General features: G+C 44.1%; 1 protein-coding gene across 2 annotated transcripts in view; it reads right to left on the bottom strand.

The window, feature by feature from the left end:
• Positions 1–21,878, bottom strand: part of LOC117898795 — a 50,982-nt gene that overhangs the window by 4,544 nt on the left and 24,560 nt on the right. For both annotated transcript variants that reach the window (XM_034808434.1, XM_034808435.1), the window contains one exon: positions 11,083–11,204. In XM_034808434.1, the coding sequence (XP_034664325.1) occupies positions 11,083–11,204 (122 nt within the window). The remainder of the gene's footprint in view (positions 1–11,082; positions 11,205–21,878) is intronic.

The raw sequence follows: 21,878 nt of genomic DNA, 5'->3' as shown, positions 1-21,878 counted from the left end.
GCGGAGGAGGGGGGTGCCGTGCCACTGCTGCAACTCCCCTCCCCCAACTTCAACTTCAGATTTCGATTGCTTATCGCTGTCCGACATGCAATCAGCCAGTACCCCCCTTCGCCCTGACTGACTTTTGTTTTGATTCGTGGCAGAAAAATGAAATTGTAATTCGAATCCCTCGATGCGGCAGGAGCACGCAATAAAAAGTGAAAGTTTCTCCATTGCCAGAGTCCCTTTGGGTGGGAGATACTCGTGTGGCATTCTAGGATACTTAATTGGCAGTAAAGCAACTCCTTCCTAAGGAGTCATCTCCATTTCCTGTTTCCAGACAATGTCAATGACTCCCAGTCAAGAGTAACCACTCAAAGACAAAGTCTGAAGACGCAAGAATGTGTCCACTTCCCACTACACTGAGGCGATAAAAAACCTACCGAGAAAAGTTTCTTCTTAGAAAGTTTCTGCTAAGAAAAGTTAGAAAATAAATTTAAAATGCAGGAAATTACAGGAATAAAGTTTGTCTTTAAGTAAAATACACATAAAATATTGAAAATAAGTGGAGATTATTCCCCGAAACTTAAAATAGAACTCCAATATCATTAGTTTCCTTCTCCCAACTGATATCATTACTCCAAGATTGAAATTTTTGACGGAGAACCAATTTCCCTCAGTGCACAGTGCCTGCAGGATGAGGTGAGGTCATTTCCAGGCTCTTCCCTCTGTGCTCTGGGCTTAGACCGGAACTGTAAGCTTAGTAAGAACGTAAGCAAGACATAAAGTGCCAACGCATGCGTCTGCTGCCAGAACTCCTTTCTGCATTCTGTTTTCCGCTTTGTGTGCAGTCAGGTGAAAAGGTTAAGTGCTGCCAGACAGCAGGCCCACAAGGCTCTCCGCTCTCCACTGCCGAGGTGACAATGAACTTTGCTTGAGTCTAAAGCATGTCAGGTTGCATCATCCAAGTTTAGAGTACTTCAGAGTACACATATGGAAATATGGCCAACCGATTTGCGCATGTGATTGAAATCCCGTGCAGGTGTTCGATGAATCGTAACATTCCGATAAGGGTGCCTGCCACTCGCTGTTCGCTTCAAATTCGTCTTTTTGTCGACTGTTTTCTAATCAGTTTTTACTTTTTTCGCGGACGGAGCTTATCTGTGGCACATGCTCCAGCTGCTGCCCTGCTCTGGCTTTGGCTTCGTCGCTGGGCAGTTGGTCAGCGGCCTGCTTATAGCCATGGCCAAAATCATTTGTGCCATCATATGCCAAATAAAAGAATGCTCCAAATTCTGCGTCGTCGTGCGCCTGATAACGTTTATCACCCGTCATGGCTCCAAAGCAGTTCGCAAGTTGTATAATCGGGCACAGCAGTCGTAAAAGGTGGCGTCTGAAAGCCATGATATACGGTCTTGTGGCTTATTCGATGGGGCCATTAATTTTCACTTACACCAGAGATCGGGGAACACTAAAAATTAATTTCATTAGGTTAACCTCAAAACATCAAAAAACGTTCATAAATTTGCGCAGTCTTTTGAGGCCCAGGCCCCCGGTGTTAATTGCTTTCAGCACGCAACCAAACAGCCTGTCATCCTAGACCTGGCCGCCGAACGTATCCTCGCCACAGACACCTCGTCAGGCTGCCAATAAGGCTGACAGCTTGCCACTTGCCGCCTGCCAGGGTGCGTACCTCTGAAGGGGCACTGTAAGTCATCAAATGAGCTGGCAAAACTTTGTGCACTTCCACGTTACTCAGGGGATTCCCTCGCATTTACATGTACAGCAAGCGCACTTTAGATGGCTGATTATTCATAGAAATTCAATTCTCACACCATTGCCAGAAGCTATCACAGATTGATTTTACACAGAGTTCCCTCCGTATTTGCATGCAAATGGGGTTGGGCTTTAGCCACCTGTTGCCTCAGTTTCCCCTCTTGAGGTTTATTGACTTTGCGTGGTTATGCGGCGTTACGAAAGATATCAACCCTAGCGATATACCTATCAACAGCCATTAGCAGAGCTTTCAGCTGAAATCTTTCGGGTTACGGGTCACAGTTCACACTCAAGAAGATTGTGCATCAGCAATCAATGCCAAGATTTCAGGTAAGAACATAATCCAGAATAAAAAGAAGAGTTATTACACTGCATAAAGGAGATTGAAATGTCTTGCGTCGGAGTGGAGGGCACGACCCCTTCGACGGGAGTGTGTGTGTGGGGCAGACACATGTCAGCCGTAATGACGATGACGCGTTCTTCAGACAGGCCCAAAGGGTCTGGGGTCTGAGGCCTGAGACGCGTCTAAACTGAAATGAAGTTATCACAATGCCGAGTAGACTGCCGACGACTCCCTCCCAGGTGTTGACAGTAACTCCAACTCCACGGCTCACACACTTCAACTCCAAGGCCTGCGGCTCCGAGGGTTGTCTGTCCGTCCCTGGTACACCTTTTCCTTTGCCTGCCTGGGTTCGTGACCATGATAGACCGCCATCCGACATCCATTTGCATAGCCAGCTCAGGGATTTACGGTTCTAATTCAATTTATTTCACTGCGTGATGCACGATTAGCGCCTCGAGTGGCAGCCACAGTCCCTGGGTTCCTGTTCTCTACTCTACATGTTGCCCATTAGCGGCTTACATTAATCGGCTTTAATGCTCACTCGCAGAGCTGCACTTGAAAAGGAAATCTGTTGACAGAAATGTTTTCATTTTGGGTTTTCACAACACAAAGAACTTTCCTCAAAAGTTCAAGCTTTGATTGAATTTTGTTAATTGAATTTCAAAGATTAAAGACCGAAAATACAGCACCAAAATTGCCTAAAAATGCAAATCAATAGCAGCACAAAAGAGTCCATCCTGCCATCCTTTTGCCAGCTTGTGCTTGGGGCGCAAGAGGTGTCTGGGCAAGGGGCTTGCTCTTGTGGTAAGAGGAGCCCTGCTTGCAGCAGGAAATGAATACACGTTGAGTGCCTAAGCATTTGCCCGCTGCAAAAAGAGAAGGAGGAGGCGCTGCAGTTGGGTATCCAGCTCCAAAGCAGGAAGCGAGAACTACTCAAGCGGCTATAAACCTTTTGGGAGCTCGAATACACAGCCCAGCGAAGAAATGTTTGCTCATTGTTCTCTCTATCCTACGTTTAGATTTTCAATTTGCTTTTTTGTTGCTTTGCTTTTTCTGCTTCTTTTCTTCAATGCATTTTCGTTTTTTGCCCGTTTCGCTTGCCTTTGGGGCAAACACATTTTAAATGTGTTTCTCTTTGGAGTTTCCGTGGAAACGTCTCAGAGAGCCGCAGCGGCCGGCATTTCTCTTGCATGTTGCAATGAAAAACCATAAATTGACACGTTTGCACGTTTCTCCCCAGAGAGATAGAGCGAGAGAGAGACTGCCCCAATAGATTTCCCAGACATCAGAGTCGGTCCATGGCTTGGCTAATGAAATGCAAAATCCCGCTTGGAATTCTGCATTCAATTATACAAATTTCTTGTGGAAGAAATATCGAACTGGAGCATAAAAGCATTTTGCGCTTAATTGAAAATTATTACCAGCAGCAGCAGTAGAAGTTGCAACAGTTGCAACATTAACAGCAGCAGCAACACAAGAGGCAGCCGCACGATCGCAGGAGGTTAAAAGGTTGACACAAAACCAAACAAAATGCGCTTTTAGCCAAAAAACAACAACAATAACAGCAGCAGCAGCAGCAACAACACAACAAATCCATGCAGTAGCCTGCCTCGAAGGCGTGGCAATGGGCGTTATAAATGGTCCTAAACGTTGCCAACTGCAATTACGGTAGTACCATTCGGCATTTGATCATTGGGCTAGAGGGAGGACCGTGAGGTTGACTGTGTTGTGTGTTGCAGCAAAGCATTTCGAAATGAAATGATTGAATTTTTTGGTTTTTTTTCAATTAGAAAAATATGCAAAACGTGATGCGAAAATTATGCAGATTGCAGCTGCTGCAGTGGCTGCAACATTTGCCAGCCACTTCCTTTTCTTGTTCAAAGTCCCGAGATAGCTGCTGCTGCCGCTGCTGACCGATTTCCGAGCTCCCAAAAAGAAAGCGTTGCTGCATCTGAGGAGTAGGTACCAATAGTACGAGTATTGCATAAATTTGAATATCTAATGCTCTGGCTCTGGCGCTGGCTGTGGCGCTTTTTGTTGTGCAAAATTGATTGAAGTGTATTGAGATTGATTGAAAGTTGATGACATAATTTTGTTGGTGGCAAAAACACACAAAAACAGACAAAAGCCAAACGCAAATTGGAAGTGAATGTTGGAGAGGCCGCAGAGTCACAGACATAGACATAACTACACTCAGAGAAAACGGGCATAAGAAAAAGAAACGCATCCGCAACAAGCCACAAAAGGTTAAAAAAAGAGCATTTATTTGAAAATATTAAAAAAATATGTAAAACATTTTAAAATAAATAAAATAATATATTTCATTTAAATATGAAAATATATATATTTTATATATGAAATATATTTAAATAAGTAAGTGAAAACACTCTCTTATATATTTTTAAAGCCAAGTGTATTTTCTCTGGTTGTAGTTGGGTGAGAAATGTTTTATGGGACAAGAGGCCGACACGTTTATAATCCATTTTATGGCTATAGTTCAATGCGGAAGTTGACAATTACAAATACAAAACAAAAACCATCCAACATAAACGTTTACATTTATTTATGTGCCTCTTCTTTGACAGAGATAATGCTCTGAAGAAAGCTGTTAAGCTAAATGCACTCGTGAGTACGAGTCGGAGTATTATTTTGTTTTGCCTGCACGCAACTATAAACTGGCTGGAATGCAGCGGCTGAGCTCATTAAATTCCCATCTGTATCTGTATCTGTAGCTGTCGCTGCCCCTGACAACATATTACTCATATTCGGCATGGCATGGATCTGTATCCTTCTCTCAGATGCACAATACATGTGTTAGCATTTACAGCGAGAGGCCAGACAGCGGAGAGGGGGAGACTGGAAGACGATACAATGTAACTTTTTGTGGGTTCAATGACTGGCAATTGCGTTGACGTCTCCCCAGTGGAGAGAGACGAGGCGACAGCACATAAAGCACAGCACATTACCAAAAGTAAATGAAAACCAACCCGAAATCCGTTCCGATTTTGGGTCAATGAGTTTGGCATTCGTTTATGTGTTTTAGGACCACTCGAAAGAGGAATACTATATGCATTCAGACACCCCATGAATACCGAACTCTCAATAATTATGAATTCACAATTTGTATACCTCTCTAGCCCCTAAATATAGCCAAACAGAACTATAAATAGTGCCCCACGGAAATTAATGTAAGCCGAAAGAGAGAAAAAAAAGAACACCTTTTGACGTCAATTGTGGTGTGTGAAGAAGATCGGGGTACGATCTGTACGGATTGTCTTAATGAAATTCTGTCGTGTATGTTGTGCTACAGCATTTACCAGGCCATGTTGATCATCAATCAGAAATTAACCCAATTTAGCTTTCTTGCTAAAGCCATGTAATGGCATCGATAGCAAGGCAGCTTCAATTACCGATAGACAACATTGTGCCGTGCCACAAACATGAAATGTTGCACTGATAAAAGTGCAGCAGCAGAAGCACCAGCAGCAGCAGCAGAGCAACAACCAGATAGTTCGGTGGAGACAGTGGCCTGCCTCCAGTCACATATCCATTAGGCAATAAAGAGAAATGTTTATATGGCCCGCAATCATGACACGCTCTCTTTCTGCCTCTGCCACTGCCACTCGATGTTGCTGCTGGCTGTTGCAACTTGTCAAAGTCTGTGCTGCGATGTGTGAATAACTGTACAAAATAAAGGAATCAACTTTGGTATTTGCTACCGTCCGGAGACACTAAACCCCCATCAAATCTCATGTTAATTGCAGATTATTGGATCTAGCGACCATTTATTTGGGGCAATTTACTAACCATTTAGCCCAATAAAATACTCTCATTAAATTGTCAGCAAATTTCATGTTCGTTCTGGTTCAATCTTTTCGCTAATTTCAAGGCCCCCACAGGCACACAATTTATTGGCAAGCATTTCATAAAAGAGGCCAGGGTGGGGGATGGGTCTTCGTCTCGAGAAATGAGTCGTGGCCGCCAACGCCGCCGCCACAGTGTCCCCCACAGATCAGGCCAAGAAAAATAATGGGCCGAGACAACAATGCAGTGGATGCTTCCTTCATGTCTGAGTGCAGCTTGTGGCAGGCACACATTTTCAACGACTTGAAAGTGCCCGCGTTGACAGCTGACCTTCAACTTAGTGGCAGCAATCGACACTTTCAATTAAGTGCAGTCCGACCTTGTACCCTTGGAACGGCGTTTGCCCAAAATTATGATTGCACAACACCCTTTGCAGATCATCTTCACCTGCTCATCCGCTGCATTCCCCAAAAATGAGGTCAAGCTGCATCTGTTGGGGATTTCCGCAGAAACAGTAGCCACAGATCTCTCACCTGCAGACCTCAGGTGCGACGTACGACTACCAATGGAATATGTAATGTCATTAACCCGACTTTGACTGCGGCTCCGTCGCACATTTGCATGCCAAACAATTTGTCAACATTTGCCCACGATTTATCACCTGCTTAGCATCGCACTGAGGGGCACAAAGATCAAAGAATTTCCAGCCCATTGTTTGTGCTCGTAATGAGCCAAGTTAAGACAAGTCGTGCCAGCGAGAACTGTGACACGTCTTACTCGGGCTTACACGCGTTAAATGAGCGTTTAAATGGCTCTAAGCCAAAGGCAACAAACTTCGTTCAGCTGTGTTGTAGTTGTGCCTGCCACAAACAGTTACAAATGCAGTTAATGGAAAAAAATACACGAGGAAAAGGTGCAACAGCGAAAAGCGAAGACTTAAATACTCTGCAAAATCATCTTAATTCTGTTTCTGCGTACTCAATAAATCTTTTTCTCAGTCATCTTCTTGTGCATCTGACGGACTTCTATTGCCAAAGAGTAACTTTATGAGCAATGAAAGCCAAAGTGATAAACCAGCGTCAATTGCTGTATAGTTCCCGCGAAATCTATATTGCCTTTGATAGCGTATATTAAAATCTACAGAACTCGGCGCCATCGTCCGCGTAATGTTTGCATTTCGGGAATTGCACTCCAACCCAGAAGCAGCAGCAAATCCAGCCAACTCCTACTCCAGTGCAAACGGACAATGGGATTTGTGTGAGTCAAGAAGCAGCGAGGGAGCGAGCAAGCGAGCGGGAATATGGCCCATAAGTAGAGTGACTATCTGTCAAGTAGTCGGCTGCCAGCCAGCCAGCCTGCAGCCTGGGAGCGGCGACAGTCATCACATGTGGGTGGGTGGGTGTCGCTGCAACTGCATGTGTGCGTGTGTTTGTGCTGCAGTTGCAATGCAATTGCCTGACTGGATGACTGGCTGGCTGGCTGCCGTTCGAGTTCTCATTGTGCGACATTCCACATGGCAGGCGGGCGCGTGATAAGCCCATAAAAAATACACGCAAGCAACAACAACAGCTACATGGCTATGGCTACGGCTATGACTGGCACTGTAGCGTTTCGGTTTCAGTTCTGTGGCCCATAAGTCACTGGCTGGTTGAGTGGGTGGATACCTGGCTGGGGAGCACATGAGGTATGCTGCTGCTGCTGGCTAGAAAGGCGGTTTCAATTACCGCAGTTGGCCATTAAGCATGCCACAGATTAGTTCTATTGATGCTTGATGCATTAGCATTAGCCAGAATGCATCTCCCCGGAACGGTACAGCGAATATACTGGCTCCAATCAATAGACTTCATTAGGCTGAGCCGGCACGCCGGGAGCCGCCATGGGAGGTGGCACAGCGCATTGGCCCGCATGGACACGGTGCCGTGTTGCATGGCTCCTCCGATCTACGCTGTGCGCTCTCCGCTCTCAGCAGTGTAGCTGTTAAATTTTGACAGTTAGCCGACAGCCACGATCGTTAAGCGTCATTAAACAGGCCTGCCAACAAGAGCAGCACCCAATCGAAGCCCAAGCCCAAGCACAGGCCTAGACCCGGGTTCAGGTCCAGGTCCAGGGAGTGGTGTGTTTGTCGATTCACGTCACTGATAGACACAATCGCGGACACCCCATCTACCTATTGCCACGGGTAGCACATGGGGTGCAATCGAGTGGAACTGTTCGTACAGAATCTGTCAGGGTTTGCAGTTGATTTCCAGATAAAACATTCTGATTAATATATATGTATAAGATAATATGATTAAGAGCGGATTTTGGTGTCCCAGAAAAATCTGTTTGTCCAGACAGCATTAATTGGGCTTTAGTATAAAGAACAACGATTCCGAAATCCATTCCAATTCCTGCTGGGGGGCATAAACAATGCTGAATTAAATGCGTGTGGCTGCATTTTAATTCCACTTTTCCGAGTTCGGTGAGTCAGTGAGGCCTTTGGCGCCGCTGCTGCATTCCAGCATTCACAATTTCAGAATTTTCATTTTAATGCCTAGGAATAAAGAAAAGTTGGCAGCTGCTGCCGCTGGCTCTCCGCTCTGCGCTCTGCGCTCTGTTGTTCTGCCGTTCCGCTGACCCAAATCCATCTCTCGACGGCCGGAGCACACACACACATCATGCATCAGGAGGCATCAGAATATGTTGGTCAGGGCATTTAATCACAGGAATCCGCCGTTGCAGTTAATTCTTTGGCTGCAATTTGCTGCACGTTTCAAGCACATGACAGATGTCATAAAAAGAAAAATAAATGTAATCCGGGGGAGAAGCCAACTGAATTAGCCACAACGGGATTAAGAGGTTAAGATCCCAAAAATGTCTACAATGTCTCGAGGGTGGGAGTGAGAGAATGGCCACTAATGAAATATGTGTGTGTTTTGCTTCTCTGCCATTTTGCAGGGTGTTAACATTGTAAATTAAAGGGCGTGGCCAAAAGGTCTAAGCCAGAAATTGCATATTCATGGAACCCAAATAGCAGGTAACAGAAAGCCAAGCACAAAGCCAGGCACCAGGCACCAGACAGACACCTAGGAAAAGATGGGCGGATCAGAATGGAGTGGGTGTGCGCGCCCGTCTGCGACTCATAGACAGACGTTTACGGAAAAAATGGCTAAATTGGAAAAAGAAGGCAACAGCCACAGTCCCTGAGAATTGCATACAATTGCAAGTCCGCGGGCTTTGCGTGCAGTCACGTGAGGATAGGAAAACAAAAAAAAATCACTGTATAAATAAATCCGCGGAAAAACAAAAAAAAACCCAAACACACAACACGACGAATCAAGTGAGTAAGCTACGCAGCTTGGTGGCAATTAAATCTAGTCGTCTGGGAGGAGGGGGACCGACCAGACACAATGTCATGACTACTCGTATCAAGAGCCGCCTTTGCCATATTGTTTCTGTTTCAGACTTTGTGCCGCAGCAATTACATCAGAAGTTTTTGTGTGTGTGTGACCCGTGAGAGGGTCGACGTCGACCCCCCGATCCACCTCTCTCGCACACACCTGGTCACTGTCAAGGCAATTAATGTGTGTACCCACAGCCAGTGCAGCCGCACTGACGCTCATGAACTTGAACTTTCGGGGTGAGATCGGGCATCGGAAATGTTTTGTGGCAAATTTCGGACTTGAACTCGAGCTCTTTTAAATGCCAAAAACTAAACAACAACAAAATTGTTCATTTTTACCAAAGCAATAATCATTCGGATAAACAGTGGATGTTTACTTATTAAGTACAATAAGAAGCGAAAGATCAACAGAATATATCTACGCAGCAAAGTGGAGTTCCATTTGCTCTGCATTTGCTGAGAGATCGAAATCTGAGATAAAGCCTCACCTCTGCCGTACAAAGCTAATTACTGTTGTTGCTGAGAGCAATAGGACAGAAGGAATTGACGACAGAGAGATAGAGAGGGAGAGCAGTGGCTCGTGGTATGAAATTAAGAGAGAGAGAGAGAGTTCCGTTTTGCTGACATTTGGGGGGACAAAGTGCAGTTCCCCTGCGCTCGCATTGTTGTTGTTGCTGTTGCCGGTGTGCAGAGAGCGGGAGAGAGGTTGATAAAATGAAGATCAACAGATACGGTCTCACTTAGCTGGAGTCGAAATAAAATAAAATATGCAAAAGCAACTACATAAATACATATGTATATGTACGTACATATGTACATAAACAACAATGTTTATTTATTTCCATAAATAAACTCTCAATAAAATAAAGAGTAATATCTATAAGCATATGGATAAGCTCGTACGCTCGTTAATGATGTCAGTTTAGTCAGCTTGTCCCGTCCACAGAACAGATGTCAGAACCCATGACATGAGTCCGAGTCCGAGTGAATCATTCACTGCCTAACAATGTTGTTGTTGGGTTTTAGCATAGGTCAGGAATTATGATGATCATGATGTTGATGTGATGGCCCCCATTTGTGAATAAAATATGCGAAATTGAATTGAATCTGACGGAGAACACAACACACATTATTCGTGTAGCACTCGAGGCACTCGTAAAGCCCCTCAGGATGAACCCATTTAAACTGTTTGCGTAATACACTCAACTGAATGAATGGTCAATTCAATGGCGAGGTGCGAACTGAATGCGTAAACAATTGAGGCCACATGATCGTCAAATGTTTATCCAAACTAAAGGAACATCTACTGTATATGTACATGAGGCATATTAATGTACACATATGTATGTACTTTTTTAGCTGTAGATCAGAGTGAAACAACAGTCATTCATAAGTCTCAGAGTAAAGTCAAGTTTGTAATTAAAAGCGAGATGCAGCGATATGGATGGGAATGGGAATGACTCAACCGCCGGACGGAGTGACCACAGCATGGCATTGACCCATAAGCCGATGTGTAAGCTGCACTCGATTTGCTTGTTTACTTCAGATTAGAAAAATTATGGATTGTACATGAATGTACACTTGAAGATTTTTACAGAATTCCAATAGTAATTTAGATCTTAATCTGATTTGTGCCTGCTGACAGAATGGTCAAGCAAGCAGGTTTCTTTTAGTGATTTCTTTCTCAAATTCAGGAAATATAAACTTTGATTTTTTTTAGTGCAGTCGCATCCGTTCCAGTTTTATATTTAGCTGGCATTGTTCTGCTAAGATTAGAGATTGGAGTCTTGCCACTTACCTCAAGATATTTGCATGCGACAACTTGTTCAGCAGCTGCACCTCCCGGAGCATATTGGGTCGATTGGCCCGCAACTGATTCATCTTCAGCACCATCACCTGGCCGGTCGTCCGATGTGTGACCTGCAAAAACAAACAGCAGCGAAACAAAAATCAGAAACATGGAAATAAATTGAGCGCGAGCATATGGTGAGTGGCAAATAAATCAAACTCAAGATCAGGCAATACATGGGACATGAGAGAACACTAACTAATAACGCGCCGTTCAGAGACATGTCAGTTTTTGGCCCGTTTTTTCCAGGGTCAAGATCGGGTGGAAAGTTGCTGACAAGTGCAAAATAAATAGTCACAGCCATCCGGATAATTGCATTGAAACAAGTGCAACAAAAGCTTTCAGGTTTTCATGGATATCTGTAGACCAATCCAAATGGTTTTGCTAAATGAAAAATCAATAAACTCGTCTGCGTTCGGGTTTGCCTCAATGCAATTTGATGGCCACCATTGCCACTGCCACTGCCATGGTCAATGCAATTAAAATTGTAAATTGAATTTGCAATCAAAGGTGGTAGAACCTGGGACGCCACCGGGACTGTCCCTCTAAAGTTCATAGGGTATAGATACCTGGCACCGCCATGTCCACTGATGTGCGAGTTATTCTCGTATGTATTTTTCTCCTGCGTCTGAGTACGGATTGCCACTTGGCGCCAGACAACATTACTCACAATTCACTTAAATAAATAGCCGCAAGTCGCTGCCAAGACCAAGACCAAAGAACAAACACAACCCACAATGGCAACTTGTGTTTAACTCGTCTTTAATTTTCTTTTTTTATTCTATTTTTATGCACAGAGCCAACAAAATGCGCAAACAGAAACCGCGTATATAGTCGACTTTTTAGACTAAAAGATACCTCAAACAGATTGTTGGGGTCTTCATTCGCACAAACCACATATACCCCTGAAATGCAACAAGTAGTGGGTGTAGGAGCAAACGTAGTACAAAGACATAACCAGGAGACAGAGACGAAGTCTTCTATTCCTTGAGGGCGAATTTCTCGGCTCTCTGCTAATGGCAGCAAATTAAGTTTCCTTCTTGAAAACCATTCATTCTACTGCCTCTCCACATGCCGCAACAAACTTGGTCTGTAGGTGAGTAAGTTGATATGGTTGGTAGATGGAATATCGTCGTATGTTATATGGCAATATGGAAATGGTTACCCGGGACGGGACACACGTGTGCGTGGGTGACACACTCGCAACAGCACAGACACAGTCTCTGATGCCGACAGCAACAACCATTCATTCTTTATAGTCCTGTTGCGCTTTTGGCTCAATTTTGCCTCTATTCGCTTTGTGGCTTGTGTGGCTTTTGCGTCGGTGTTAACAAATTTATGAAGTTGCTATTGTCGCTGTTTGCGTTTGCCTTTGCCATTGCCGTGGGGCCAAAGTCCAATTCATGGCGGTCCCCGGTGTCAGGGATTGTTTGCCCCAATGTCTGGCAACATGTTGCTAATCAGAATATAGAAAAAAGAATCTGGGAGACATTCGTAGCTTTAAACAAAATTTGATTTCCGCTTTATGTCACTTGACGAGTATTTTTGTTTCGACTATCTGCTCATTTGCTTATCTGCCACACACTCGGAGAGCTTTCAATATAAATGCGAGTGTAGTATTTATATATATCCGGCATCGAAACACTTTATAATGCCTGACACGCCCAGCCCAGCGACCAGATTGACTCAGAGTCCACTTATTGTACAAGATATTTGTGTAAGCTACAAGCTGACAAGCCGTCAAATGGTTCCTTTTTATGTTTTCCTGCCTGTTAATCATATTTGTTATTTACATTTATTTTATAGCGTTCTCTAATTACGAAATTGCTTTCTTGTGCGTGACTTTTGATGACCGAACGAATTTTTAGTGTTTGCCAAATTTATTTGCAAGAAATTTGTCTTTGCAGCGATCAGAAGAGCCACTCCCCAGTTCGGGGAAATTAATGAATGAGACAATTAAAGCATTAGGCAGCATTTAAGGCTGTTTAAGGGGCATGTGGAAAACCATTCATACAAAATTCTACAGCGTACGTGTATTTATTCAAAGATGTTCGAACGCGTTCGTGCCACAGACAAAGCAAATATGTAGTGCCATGCCGCCTGGTCGCTGGACCAAAAAGTGGCACGTCCATGTCCCCATGTCCGGGAAAAAAACAGACACAGAACCAGACTCTAACCCAGACCCCGACTCTCGCCCAGACATTGCGTCTCAGACACAGCCTGCAACTGTGCTAAAAGAGAATTTATGTGTGGATTGATCTCTGGATTGGCGGCCAGCTTCAAAGGGGTGTGTGTGTGCCTGTGTGTGTGCTTTGGTTCGGGTCTTTCGTTTGGTTACTTATTGAAAGGCATTTTGGGCAGGCAATGACGTGAGAAAATAACTACTGACGCCCCACACATCATGGGCCTTGGAAATAATCAATTAAATAGAAACAAAGGTGCTGGCAGGGAGAGACTTTCATTCAGCTTCGTGTGTGGGAAAACGTTTGAGGGAAAGGTTCTAAAAGCTTTTCGTGCTGCCTAAGATTTTCAACCATATGCACATTCATTTGCACCTCTCCAACTGATTCACACCATACTCCCTCCCTCCCAAACTCCCTTTGCTCTTTAAATTTTCCCCTAAATGGTTGATAAACAGTCATCAAATTTAAACAAACAGAAATCATTTGTTTGCCTTTAAAGAGCATGAAAATGCTTTCAGGCTTTTTGTGGACTCTTCAAATAAAGCTCGCCAGAAGAATATACCCCAAACACGCTGAAAAGTGTCAACGGGGGACTCGACTCGTCTGTTCAGCGCATTCGAATGGAATATAAAAGGGGTAACTGTAGGTCGTGAAGTCAATAAATAAACATATTTATGTAGCAACAAGAAAAGAAGATCAAAACAAAGACAGACATAACTAACAGCCAAGTAGATTCTGCATTTGCTGAGAGCCTCTGCCGTGCAAAGCTAATTTGTTGTTGTTGCTGAGAGATCAATAGAATGGCGAAAGAGAGAAGAGGCTGCAATGCGTGCGTAAATGCTCGCGAAGTTGAAGAGAGAGAGAGTCCCGTTTTGCTGACGGGTAGAAAACAACAGAGTGAGAGCGAGAGAAGCAGTTGCTGAGAGAGAGCAATGCAAATGAAGCAATTGCGAGCGCATGTGTTCCTAGCACGTAGATCAAAACAAGATCAAGAGATAAGGAAGAATGCCATCATCACTGCAAGAAGAGGAGCTGGCAGGTAGTCAAATCTCTCACAAGTACATCAAATTATTATTACTTAACCAGTTTCATATGGAGCCCCAGCCCCCCCGCAATGCATCGCATCACATCACATACCATCGATGGTTATGTCAACATCTGCATCGAGCAGGCAAATGTGCATTTTTTTTTGCTTTTGGCCGTAAATACCCGTATTTTCACTTTCAGTTGAAGCAAAAATGAAAATAACACCAACAATAAAAATGGAGGCAGTTGCGGAAATAAAACAACAACGAAAGTTGCCGCACCACCTGAACATACCGCAGAAAAAACATCCTTTTTGACCAAAAGGCCAGCAGCCTGGAGAGGCAGGCAGGCAAGCAGGCCGAAACCAGTCATCAGTGGAGCCCCGGGACTGAGGCGCAGGCTGACATTTCAACCGGCAAAAACCCCAAAAACCTGGCCAAGACCCGACCAGGTCTCTTACCATGCATTTGGCATCTCTTTAGCGGCCAAAGCCAAACGCGTTTGGATGCGGCATGGGGCACAGCACACGTGTGACATTCGATCGTAGGACTGCGACTGTGACTGCCACTGCCACTGCGATTGCGCACCGGCGGCCACCGGCTGAGCGGAGAAAATATTTCAGATATTTCCACACAGCGTTTCGTTTTGCTGGTTAACAAATATTTAATGCGATTTACAGTTGGGCCTCCGACTGCTGCTGCTGTTGTTGCTGCTGCCTGGTCAATCATCTTTCTTCACAGGCGACTCAACTCGACTTGGCTCATGGTGGCAACTTGTTGTGGAAACACCAGTTAGCGGTACAATGTCGTACAGACGAAGAGAAGAGCAGATCAGATCAGAGCGGAGCGGAGCGGGGTGGAGAGCTGGTCTTTCTGGCCAAAACGTGTTCTGGCACGCTCTCGCGCGTTTTTCACGCGACTGTGTGAATACAGAAATACAGAAATACGCACGACAAATGTCGGCTAAAACTATGTAAGACAAATATTAGGCGAGAGAGGTGTCTTAGTGGTGCTTCTGTTGGTGAATGGCGCTGGTTATGCCCATTCCCAGTAGCCATGAGAGAGTCCAAGTCTGTCGTCGAACCCAACGGGCAAGCAGAACAAGCTGTAAGCCGGCTTTTTGAATGGAATTTAACCTAGTTTGCTTTCTTCTACACAGTCCGTCCTCCCGGTCGTCCCTCCTTCTCCTCTTCACTTCTAGCGCCCCAACTGGCTTTTCGTTTTTTTTTTGGGCGAGAGACCGCTCCAAATGGCTTTTATTGCTCTGGTCAGTTATAAAGAGTTGATGGAGACAGGTGTTTGGAGACCATACTTTGTTGTGATATTTGCATGCCACAGAAATGACAGCTGGAAATGGGATTAATTTCAATGATAATCACTAAATAGAGAGAGGCTCAGTATTTCTACAGCTTCATCTTCAATTCAAATGAGTGTCTATTGGCGTTGCAACTCTTTCCGAGTCCACAAAAACATTGGAAAAAGAAACGCACAAACTCCGCGAATACCTGCACATTCAGAGATCATCTACGATAAACTAAAATTAACCTTGATAATTCATGGCTTTGTCCTGTGCACGGCACTGACGTACTAGACCATATTTTTAGACATCATGAAATAGTCAATGTGGTGTGTGTGACCATTATCAGGCATTTATACGAGTACTCGTGTGTATGGTGCGCTATCAGCAAATATTTGGATTATAATTTAATGGGTAATCTAATCGGGAGAGGCCAGTCATTGTTCGAATCTTATCTGGCCATGGAAAGTCGCCTGTGGCCCGAGGGAACGCACTTATGAATGGCCATAAAGATGCAGCCACAAGTGGGTGGATTCACCTGAATTAATTAACCAAAGAGAAGGCGACGAGCCAGCAAGCCAGCGAGCGGTGGAGCGCCAGAGCGGTAGAGCGCGTGCATCAATCACCATAAACATTTATGGGGCTGGGAATAGCGGAACACAATTGCAGATAAAAACCCCGGCCGAAGCCAAAATTACAGAGATATATATCTATATTATGTTTTTGGGGGCACAAAAACAAAGTCGTAAACAGTCGAGGCATGCAAAAAAGACCAAAACATAAGCTCAAGAGTGCCGTTTTTAAGCGTTTTCGAATTTGATTTTCATGCGGTTGTTGCTGTTGTTGTTGCACCTTGTTGCACAGGCGGACAGGCACCTTGTGGCAGCAATATACTTGTTAAATGTTAAGTGGGCGTTGGGCGTAATCCGTTTGTGGCAACCAGGAAGTGGTTGTGCATATGTGCAGCGAATATTTCAGAGAATATTTCAAAGCGAAGATGATGCAGCAGGCTGCAATTATAGCCGGTAGTCAGCCAAAAGTTGCAGTTGCAGAGATATCAAGTGTCAGATTCGGTTGGAAGTCTCTTTTTTGTTTGTTTTATATCGAACTTGTTACGTCTGTGGCTCGGACTTTGGCTCGTTATAATTATTATTGCTTTTAACAGTCACTTTTAATTGTTAACGGAAGCTTTTGGCCGCTTGCAGCAAAGTTATGCAAATTTTTTCTTTTTGTTTGATTTTTGTTTTGTTTGTTGTTTTGTTTTTTTTTTGTGGCTCCTGCTCTCTTGCTGTTGTTTTACCTCTTCCTTTGTGGCAAAATGCTGAACAAAATTTAATTTCGTGTTGAGCAAATAATTTAACAAGAAACATGTTGTAAACGCGAGGCAGGAAGCAGCAGCAGCAGCAGCACCAGCACCAGCAGCTGCAACGGCAACTGCAATACACGCATATTGCACAACATTTTGTGGGAGGATGAAGTTGCTGCCACAAGCGGCAGCAGCAGCAACAGCAGCAACAACAGGAGGGGGAGTGCACAGTTCGGTTAAACAATTTTTAAACAACAGCAATTATTAACTGTTAGTTGCCTGCGCCAACATGGAAATTCGATATCGCAAAAGAAATGCAAGAAAAAAGTGAAATAAAAGTGTTGCAGGCGGAGGCGGAGACAATTAACGCATTTCATGGGATGCCTGTTCGATGGCCAGATACACTGTGTGTCTAAAATGCGGAAATTGAGAGAGTAATATTCACAATTCACATTGCATAATGTAGGCATTGAATCTCAGCCAGCGGACGCTCTATCAGCCTTCAAGATCACCTTCAAACAGCAGTTCATTGCACGTACTATTCGTATCAGCAGGGGCTAGAGCTACCCTCGTTCGAGTGTCTGGAACTAAGTATAGTTTAATGGGCCTCATGTTATGTCATCACATTTCATGCCCCCTTTAATGCTGTTCTCACGATCGACTCCAGAGACGCTAGGACGGCAAGGCATTCCCTATCCTCCCATAAGCCCCCATAAGAGCCTCGACCATTAATGACATCAGCAAACAGCGAACTTTACGATTACACGGAGCCCCCGTCTCGGCCGTAAAATACATTCAAAATCGAACACGTTCTACATATTGAATTATAATAAAGTCACTCGTATAGTCGTATCCACAGACATCAGCCTGAGTTCTGATCGGTTCTCTCTCCTGCAGGCATGGAGGAAGGGCATGTGCCTTGAATATGTTTAAAGGTTTTCTGTTTGTTCCCTTATTTTTGTTGCTTGTTGTGCAATTAATAAACTGGAATACGTGCCCCTGCTGCCTGTTTTATGGATACAAAAATGTGTACTCCCAGGTGAGGCAGCAGCACGACAAGAAATTCTTTGATTGAACTTGATTTGTTTATGGGCTTGTCGGCCCCGCTCCGCTGCATATTTCCAATTTAAAGAACTCAAAAGAGACCCCCTACTAGTGCTTTAATAACTCTACAAGCAATCTATGTACCGTAGACATATCTGTGTCTCTATAAAAACGAAGGTCATTGTTGTTTTGATTCTTTTGGGGAATCAATCATTTGCGGTATGTGCTGCGAATTGGCAACAATTTATAGGCTAGATAATGGTTAAATAATTTTTTCTCAACAATTTGTTAAAAGTGATATACAGTGGCCCCTTCAACAGCTGTCTGTCTGTCCGCCTTACTTCACCTCTATTTTTGTACTTTACTTGACTTTAGGAGGCACTGTAAAATAATAAAATTAAAAGCCGCTTAACTTGTTTGCTTTTTCATCAATGGCATGGCAAAAGACATAATAAATGGGTTAAACACACAGAAAAACCGGCAACGTCATTAACCGACAACGTTCGTCTCCCGTCTTGGGTGCCCGTTGAGTGCCACAGACACTGTCAGGGATCTAGCTGCTTCGTTGCATAGAAAATTACAGTTTTTATTCATCAAATATCTCCAAGGTAGTTTCCGCAAAATGAATACTTCGAGTCTGAGTAGTTAAAAATTCAACGGGATAACCTTAGAAAGTGCTCAAAATAAACGGGTGGATAGATACATTCTAGCCTGAGTCATTGTTAAAGTATTCATTTATGCATAGAACATTAAGTAGAATTTTATATGCGAGAGTGAGGGAGGAGTTTTTAGAACCTTGAACACTTGGAATAGCAGCTATAGATATTCTCGCTATTGAGTAACGACACTGAGTGTCTGTAGATTAGCTGCGATGAGATATGCAGATTACAAATCGATTAAAATATCTTTCTGTACTTTGAAATTTGATCTATATGATTTCCTAATCCTAATAGAAACTGGAATTAAATGTGTGTAGACTGTATATCATGTGATTGCGCCCCTCGGTCGGTTGGATAACTAGATATCTGCGCATAAAAAACTCCTCCTCGATGCCGTTTCGTCCCCTCGGCGGAGTTTCAGGTTAAAGTTCTAATATCTACTGTTATGCCAAGTTATTCGCCCCGAAATAGCCTTGAAATATCTCACATATTTGCACTAATTACAGTTCAAATTTCAGTGCAACAGAAACACACGCACAACATTATTTATAGACATTAATACCCCCCAATGATGTATGTTCTCGTTAAACGAGAAATAATTCCATCTTTAATACGAACACAATTTAATTAAATGGATAAACGTAACACAAAATCAATTAAAAGCAACGTCTTGCCTTGTCTTGGCCATAGCAAAAGCACACGACAACAACAAACGAGCAACAACGTCGTCAAACTGTGCTAAATACCAGAAATGAATGAAAAGCACAGAGACAGAGAGGCAGAGCAGCAGAGAGGCGTAGAGACAGAGACAGAGACAGTTCCTAACTGTTAATTGGATGTGGCGACTGTCAATCGATAGGTGGGAAGTGTGTATAGAAGCAGCACAGCATTGCCAGACCAAAATTGCCTTTGCTTAACTCTCTCTTCTCTCACTCACCCAGGGTAGGGATTAAGGATGGGGGAGAAACAAAATTGGTTTGGCCTTAGTGCAAAATTTTATCGAATTGGCAATTGATCGAAAGAGGAATGGGCTGCACTTTTTTCACTTTTATTGGATTCCCCATTCCCATTCCCAGATTCTATTCTAAATGGTGGCGCCTTGGAGAGACTTGGATCAAATATGCGCGACGAGTAAAAGTCATGCAGTTTAATTGCTTTTATCGCACGCCTCAAATCGGCTGCAGAAACTTCAATGGGTTGTTGTGGCTGTGGACATTCGTCAATTAAATTAGAAATCCGTGTGGCAGGGCGACGCGTGTGTCGCCCTTTGCCAGAGGACAGAAGGAACGAGTGGGAGAGAGAGAGAGAGATGCATTTGGCCATTTAAGACACGTCGCTGTGATTAAAATCAACATAAAGTCCAGACACACGTCTGTTCTTCCCCTCACGATGCCTTTCAGAGACAACAACGAGGCACTTCCGTTATCGTTGCTGTTGTTGTGGCACTAAGTGTGGCGCATTTGCCATATGCAGCTGCCACAGCAGCAGCAGCATACGACGACTGTGTTGTCTAGTGTCGCCCTCGGTCGCTTCCTTTGACAACCGAACCGCTCCGCACCAAAGCTGCGATCCAATCAAGACGGGTCCCCGTTGCATGTTGCCCATAAAAGGGTCAGAGGCATGTTGGTGGCGATTAGCACGAGTTGCCACAGCCGCAGCCGCCACCAGGACACGACCAAGAGAGGACATAGTCCGGGGAGTCGAAAGGGATTTCCCTATTTGGCCAGGGAGCGACTGAGACTGAGCCTCTTCTACGCATCTCATTTGAATGGATCTTTCAAGTCTTTTGGGACAAAGAGCTGCATTTCATGCTGCATGCAACAGGCGCAAAACAAAGAGAAAGATACATCCCGCTGGTAGGGAAGTAATAGTCCAAAAACCCCAAAGTTTAAATACTCTTCACGTAGAGACAAATTAGATATTAAATATTCAATAATTAATTATTCAATATATAATAAATTTAAATCCATTTAAAAAATGAAAAGCAGTTTGTGCCTCGGACTCTAAAGTTTTATCCCATAATCTAAGTGCGTGATAAGTGTGAATGAGTGTTCGATCATCTGATCAGAATAGGAACACCATTCGTTAGGGTATTCAAAGATACGTCACTGAAATCGACATTCTGCTTGATCTTTTGAGCTGAACTTTGGCGGCTTCTTAAGGAGACAGAGATGGAGACACGAGCGAGCGAGAGAGTACGAAATGTAATTGGTTTGGCGCGTTAATAATCAATTGGCGTTTACATTGAAAATGTTGCATGCCACGAGATGAGGATGAGTAGCGGCAAATATCGATGGTGTCGGCAACATTTGTTTGTTGTTCAGCCAAGAGACACCGCGGAATGCCAAACGGCAAAACGGAGCCAAGCCGAACCGAGCCAAGCCAGCATTTCGAGAAGCCGTTCCCTGCCGTCCATCGATTGTGGCGTCAGTCTGCAGACTGTAGACTGCCCTTGATGAAGTGCCACCACATGTTGCAGTAGCCGCCGCACAGCCCATGATGGAAGACCAGACGTATCTACGTTCTGTTTGAGGTTTGTGCCTCACTCTTACAATGGCGACGGGGCATATCAAGTGGTCTGCGGCGGCTACACGTGTCGCCCAGCGTCATCGCCATCAACCCAACCCGTTCTAATCGGAGTCGGAGTCGCGGTCGGAATCGGTATCGCAATCGGAAGGGGGCAGAAACCTGTTGGACTGGTGGCTCGATTGGTGGCGTTCTCAAGCTCAAGTCCATCAATCAGCGGCTTGTTTGGGGCCCAGCAGCCAGAATGGCTTTTTAATTGTCGCAAATATTTATGGGATATTTCTCACGCATTACCTCAGTACTGTCCCTACCCTAGGGATTCGATTCGTTGTCGAATGATCGTCTCTTACCTGAAATCAAACAGAGAGAGAAAAATATATTTGTTAGTATTTTTGCGTCTAGCAGGATGGATGGCAATGAACTTAGCAATAAACAATTGTATGATTAAAATGTGCGCATAAATTACGAGTACCCTTCATATAAAGAAAGTGCAGAGCAGAGCAGAAGAGGGGGACGGCGGAGGTGTAGAAGAAAACGCGAAGAAAGAAAGAAAGAAACACAATAAACAATAAACAATTTAATTACGCATCGTTTGCGGTACACACACAAAAGTGAAATGCAGTTATAAACAGACCAACAGAAAACAAAAAAACAAAAACAATAATAAATTATTATATTTTCCTTAAGCGCAGCAACAAAGAAAGA

This window comes from Drosophila subobscura, chromosome O, assembly GCF_008121235.1.
Source record: "Drosophila subobscura isolate 14011-0131.10 chromosome O, UCBerk_Dsub_1.0, whole genome shotgun sequence".
NCBI classification, from domain to species: domain Eukaryota; kingdom Metazoa; phylum Arthropoda; class Insecta; order Diptera; family Drosophilidae; genus Drosophila; species Drosophila subobscura.
Note: the sequence above shows the minus strand (reverse complement) of the source record. Positions and strands in the feature narration are given on the sequence as shown.